The sequence below is a fragment of the Varroa jacobsoni genome, unplaced genomic scaffold (genome assembly GCF_002532875.2).
Source record: "Varroa jacobsoni isolate VJ856 unplaced genomic scaffold, vjacob_1.0 scaffold_1398, whole genome shotgun sequence".
Lineage (NCBI taxonomy): Eukaryota > Metazoa > Arthropoda > Arachnida > Mesostigmata > Varroidae > Varroa > Varroa jacobsoni.
The window spans coordinates 213695-220223 of NW_019214300.1; the positions used below are offsets into that span (position 1 = coordinate 213695).

The 6529-nt window shown below is 38.5% G+C and overlaps 1 protein-coding gene across 8 annotated transcripts in view; it reads left to right on the forward strand.

Moving 5' to 3' along the window:
• Positions 1-6401, forward strand: part of LOC111269572 (tudor domain-containing protein 7B) — a 32824-nt gene extending 26423 nt beyond the window's left edge. For 6 of the 8 annotated variants that reach the window (XM_022849276.2, XM_022849277.2, XM_022849278.2 and 3 more), the window contains 4 exons: positions 4-256; positions 2286-2606; positions 2969-3183; positions 5000-5221. In XM_022849276.2, the coding sequence (XP_022705011.1) occupies positions 4-256; positions 2286-2606; positions 2969-3145 (751 nt within the window). In that variant the 3' untranslated portion in view covers positions 3146-3183; positions 5000-5221. Of the gene's footprint in view, positions 1-3; positions 257-2285; positions 2607-2968; positions 3184-4999 lie in introns of those variants that run through there. The other 2 variants (XM_086972144.1, XM_086972145.1) reach the window with 2 other exon arrangements.
• Positions 6402-6529: the final 128 nt, after the last annotated feature.

The window sequence follows — 6529 nt, forward strand, 5'->3', positions numbered from 1 at the left end:
AAGGGCAACGACGTCGTCAACATCGTCTGCTTCAAATGGCCACGCGGGCAAAAACGCAGGCGAGTGGCTAGCGACTGGCTCGCAGCCGCCTCTAGTGCCCGTGTACCCGAAGGCCGAGCCTCCGACACACGGTACCACCATTATGCTGCATGTCGTATCCGCAGCCTCCCCGCTGTCTCTGGTCATTCAGCCATTTAACACTTCTAGCGAGCTGGCTAATCTGCGCGCGCAGATGCAGCTATACTACGGCAAACAGGTAGATCACGCAGAACTAGCAAGCAGAATCAATCACCCTCACAACACAGCGCATGCGCACTAGAACATGTGATAGTGGCTTCGTTTCATCTGTCACGAAGTTCAACTTCGAAAATTCTGTGGTACTTAAAGAGGAGTTCAATGACATGATTATAATTGTAATACGAGAAATGTGCGTCAGATGGGCAATCGATTCATTCGTAAAAGGTAAAACGATATAAGGATTATTCCAAGGCCACCTATACAGAATAAAAGCGGAAACCACACTAAAAAGGTATTGATGGCATATGGCCAGAACTCGACTAATAGACTTGGTAAACTAATAGACTTATAGCTAACATAGCACGTGACGCCATTCCGTTGACGAATATGATTAGGTTTAGCATAAATTATATCGAAAGCAAATTTAAGTTGTCATTTATCTCACTCGTTTTGTTAAAAAGATGAGCAGAAAATTCATTGACAAAATGATGCTTTCCAAAGCAAATTCATTAGAAATCCTTCTCTTTATGAATAGCCAACCGCGGCAGACAGCGACCAAACCTATTTCCCCTAATTACTATAAATGTCTGCGTTATATCAGGATACACCGTGAGGACCGTTTGTCAAATATACGTTTTTTTGAACACGCATGCTGTAGACAAGTGGGCTACTACTGGACACACCATGGACTCGTGATACTTGGGTCGCACGAATTAAATCTTAAATCATATCTTGCTACCTCTCCTATGGAGTGGTCTTGCATTCGATCCTGAATTATGGTTAGGTGGATCGTTCATTTTTTGATGCGGTGATGGACTCGAAACTTGTAAAACTGACGGTTGGTATTCTGCATGATAAGAATCGCACCAGATATTGCACCTTGGTTATTTTAATAGATATACATCTGAGTAAATTACAAGATACTTATTTCTACATTTTTTCCGAAAATTACAAAATTTTGCAAATAACATTTTCCTGAAGAATTATTTTTCGCGGTGATTTTGCAGAGGAAACAGCGCTCTGTCAAGTCAACTAGCGAAGGAATCGTCTTAAAAAAATTTGGATTTTTTGCGATAACGGCTTTTGTTGAAAAAAAAATCATTTGTATCTCACGGGTCTTTAAGCGCGTTTTGTATCAGCCACTTTAACGTTTCGGTTGATGGACAAGCTTACTTCTCTTTAAATATTTTTAGAGACTATAACGGAGTGCTCCGTTGCAGAATTTTCTAATGATAACCATCAAATAGTACCTAAGTTCAGTGGACCTAGAAAAAGAGACAATGTCCAGGGCTGTTTTTAAAAAGGTGCCCGGATCATATTCAATACCACTATGCGTTTAAACAGCGCATTCTTACTAAATTATGTCTAAAAAACGTTAAGATTTCTGTGAAAGTCTATGTGTTCAAATTGTTTAGATCCGAAATTGATAAACAAAATTTCTTGATTTGATTTCTTGTTTTATGCGCTTTTCGTTCTTTTTCATTTTAACAACAATACGCTTGCAAGCATTATCAAATTATTTAAATAATATCGAAAAACGTGTATTACGACATTAAATTACATTAAGGTAACTGGTTTCTGTCAATTGGACGACAAGTTTTAATTCCTCCCCTCCACGTATTGGATGTAAAATGGAAAAACGTAAACTGAAAAAATCTTTATGAACAGCTGACCATATGCTGGCCAACTTGCCTATGTTTACTCCATATCGTGTACCGGTCTAACTATACCAAAGAACATGCTACTCTCAGGAGCTTTTTTGCTGCTACATTTTTTTTAAGAAGCAAGAATTTTATCGTGTAGAAGGACGGTTTTTAGCATGATTCTTCGCATAGTTCTGTCGTATGTCTATTACATGAATTGACAGCCCGTAAAAACGTACGAAAATCGAAAGACAAAAAAGCTGAAAAAGATAGAACTAAATGCACGTTCCGTATGTTATAAATAAAAGGTGCATTACAACTTATTCCCTACTTTCTCATACTACCATAAACTACTGATTAACCGTTGTTCCGCTTCATCGATTTCGTGTACTCGACGCATCACAGGAGAACCGCCTAGAGCTATCGGAGTTCGAGATTGGCACGGGCAAATTCTACGCCTGTTTACAAGACGAGATATGGGAGCGGGCGTACGTTGAGAAAGTGAGCGGAGCACCCTCGCCAGACGGCGCCACTTGCACGATGGCCGTTTGCTACTTTGTCGATAACGGCGCGTATATGCCGTTGACGGTAGCGGCGACCTCCATCCAACCCTTGCACCAGCAGTTCAGGAAGCTACCCCGTCAGGCTATTCAGGCGCAGCTACACGGGGTCAGGCCGAAAGAAGGAGCAGCCGACTTCGACCCCATGGACTGTATCACCTTCCAGGTTAGTCCTGCTGAAAAATTTATATTTTTAGCGTTCGAGATATACAGTGCATCTGAAATGTATGAATTACATTTGCTTAATTCTATATGTATATATGCGTGATGATTATGCTAACGCAGGTGCAGAGTAGGACCTTAAGGGATGTGTGACAAAAGGGAGACTTTGTAGAAGCAGGAACTTTAGCATCTTTCAACAATTTTCACATGAGTTCACAACACCAGGGTCAAAAGTATGGTATAAATGAACTATGAATATCGTAAGTATGAAGTGAATGTGGCTTAGGTAGACGTCATCACTGATTAAATACACGTCTTTCCGTTTAAATAAATGCATACGTTTATAATGTTCCACTATAATTACAGAAGCACATTACTGGTCGAGATCTTGAAGGGAAGATTTGCGACCACTCGGAAGACTCTCGCGTTACGCCCTCGCCCACATTCAGTCTTGCACTCGAACTCTTCGAAGAAGATCTTGCTCTACGCGATCTCTACGCTGAAATGAACCTGCTAGCGATCGTTAAGGATGAAGCCACCTGAAGCGGCGACCTGTGACGGCTATCGTCAACGTGTTACAGGCAATAATATTAACAGATTTATGCATAAAGAATGCTAAAGAAACCGGAAAACCAAAAAGACAATAACCCTTTCGATTAATCGGGGGTGGTTTACGTCTTCGTTATGCTCGTAGTAATAACTGCTAGCACACATCTAATGTTAAAAGGATACACTACCTGTACCTAATATGGGGGTGCCTATAAGAGGAGGCCCATAAAAAGCAAATTGATTAAGAACAGAAGTGACTACTACGACAGGACAAATAACGAATGTACGCTACAGCCGAATTACCAATGAGAAAAAGGAGACTAGTGCAGATATCGATAAAGAGATACACATAGTGATGGTAATAGTAATAATAATCTAAATTATAAATATATACGAGTGCTGCACACGGTTATACAACAGAAAACCAACAATGAGTGCAAGCAAATGAGAGAAGAAAATACGGTATTAACGCAAAAAAAAAAAAAAAAAAACCATAACAACGGTCTGAACTAAGAAAAAAACGTCTATAGCTGAAGAGAGGACCGCATCATTACGAAACACCCAGAAGAGAATAATGGGAAAAACGCGAATATTTAAAATGAAACGTTTGTTTTTGATGGTACATTCATGCTAGTGATAAATGAGAAAGATTCTGTTGGAGCGATGCCAATTAAATTTAGTAACTAAACATCTTAAGTGAGATATAGTTATATAAGTAAACTAGAGAAAAGGAGATCCTTACTCCGAATTGACGATGATACATTATATTAATATATGTAATTCTATTGTATACTAATCTGAGTGCTTCTGGTGTGAGATCATCTGCTTTGCGGTAACAATAACTATTAATAATAATAATAATAATTATTATTAATATAACAAAGATAAAATAGTAAAAAGAACTATAATAACTTGAATTCAATATGAAGAAAATATTCGTGGCAAATAAGTAAAGAGACACTAATATATATTATAAAAACAATATAAAACCTACAACGCATAGCCAGATCGGCTGTTATTGCCCAGTTCGCTTTTTAGTTTAACATATTTTTTTGATTTTATCAAACAACAATGGTGGCTAACTATTCGGATTACGTTGACTAAATGGTGGTTAGTAATGTGTCAATACGAAAATAGTAATCAAACATGGAAATAATATGTCTGCGGAGTGAAACGATGAGTATTGTTTCATTGGGTTTGGGCTCACTTTCTGGGTTCGGATCGGGTAATAATAGCCGATTTACCCTAAGAACATTGACCAGACGGGTCAAAACGTTGGCCGAGGCCAACTTTTGTTCTCAATCCCCTACTGGAATAAGCTGGCCATCAGCCCAAATTTGATCACGTAAATAAATCGAGTGGGCCGAAACTAATGCGAAAATTCATAAAAGCCGACTCACTGGCAGTCAGTCCGTCGGCGAACAGCTGCCCCTAGCACTAGCGCATATATCTGATGTACGTCAAAGCATCGATGAAAAATCGCAGCAGTCTTTAGAGACATGTCGTCGACAACAAAGGCCGACGCAGTGAAGGCGAACAGCAACAACAGAATGAGAAGCTAAAAACACTGTAACAGACAGGAGTATTAGTATGAATGTTATCATTGCAATCAATATTATGCTAAAAAAAAGCAAATGTTGGAAGTCGAAGTAATATTTATATAGAGATTGTAATGGCAAAAAATATGATAAATCTTCCACCAAATCACGCTGACGAAGGCACCTAAGTGATACACGGCACGTGGTGGCGGGCTATTCAAATGCTATGGTGACAATACTGATAATGATATTTATATATTTAAGAAGTATTCAATCGATCGATTACTTAAGTTCCACTGCGGTTTTACAGGGGAGAAAGATCAAGAGCGAAAAACAGACAGATTACATGGTGTCAACGCAAGAACCCATATTCGTACGTGTTTCTACCGAATGCCCTAATTTGGTTTGCTGTCAGTTCGCCTATTGTTAACGGGCCTTCATGCCCGATATCGACTGTTGTGTTCAGGACTTTCGATACCTGGCGCTGCTTTATTTTCTCCTTATTAATTTCAAATAAACGAATTCACCTATATATGAGCAGTCATTGATAACAAAAATGTATCGTGGGCTTCATTGCCCTATTCGGTTCCAATTCAGTAATGCATCTAGTCAAGCGTTTAATGGAAAAAAAGCACCGATTTTTTACAACAAAAAAAAACCTAACGAAATGGGCGAACTATGTTCTTTTTCACCACAAATCTAGAAATAGGCACGAGCCATCACTAATCTCAACCATCGCATACAGTAACATCTCTTCGATAGAAAATCATGAGCACAACTATAATTCTCTACGGTCATTGCCAAAAAAACTTCACTTACGAAAATAAGAATGGACATCTTCCGGAAATCCTGCTATGGACCTATGCTGTGTTTATTGCAATATTTTCTATATATCATTCTTTATTACGCACTATTAAGGTGAACTAGATAAATTCGAGATAGCATTGGGTTTACTGTAGCTGAGCTAGAATTGATTTATTGGAAATGATTGGATGTGTCATGTCGGGCGCAAATAATGGAAGAACTGGTGCATAGTACCAACAAACAGAGACTTATATAGCTTGTAGATGATCTGGTAGTTACAGCATCGCCATGTCGCTATTACATGTTGCTAGCAGATTTTGTGAATACGAATGTACATATAGATATGAGCCTATGGATGAAACAGCGGGTATGTTGAGGAAAAATAGGGTTTATAAGCGTCTTCCTATGCAAGTTAATCGACGTTCAAGAAAGGAGCCGTTCTTAATATATGACAAAATACGAAGAGGTTATTACGATTTACAAAAGTGAGCTGATTAAATAACACCAGACGAAGCGAAGTGCGACTGATCAGTTCTGACTACTTAATAACGATTCAACTAAATAACGATTCAAGCACAGACAAAACTAATGTGCAGAAGCAGAAAATAAGCACAAAAAAAAATGTTAAACAAACCGAAAAAATCGACGAAAAAATCCACTAAGTGATCAACTATTTCACATATACTAAACGGATACATTATGATTTAACATGCATGTAACGAGCGATATAATAACACCGCTTTACGGTTATGAAATAGAAAGCGAGCGAAAGACAACAAAAAACAAGTTTATAGCGTAAAAGCAAGGGACGACTGACACCAAAATATCTATGAAGCGTATGAAGTGACAACAACGATGCATAAACAAGTAATAAACCTCTTGTTGGACTTCAGTGAACGTATTGGATATATTTGGCTGTTTTCCCTACTTCTTTTTTTTTTTTTCTCTTCTTCTACAGTGACCTATTAATTATGGCGAAAAGTTTAGGCTTGCAAGCGAACGGCGTATGTATTATAGTCAGACGGCGATTCAAGAC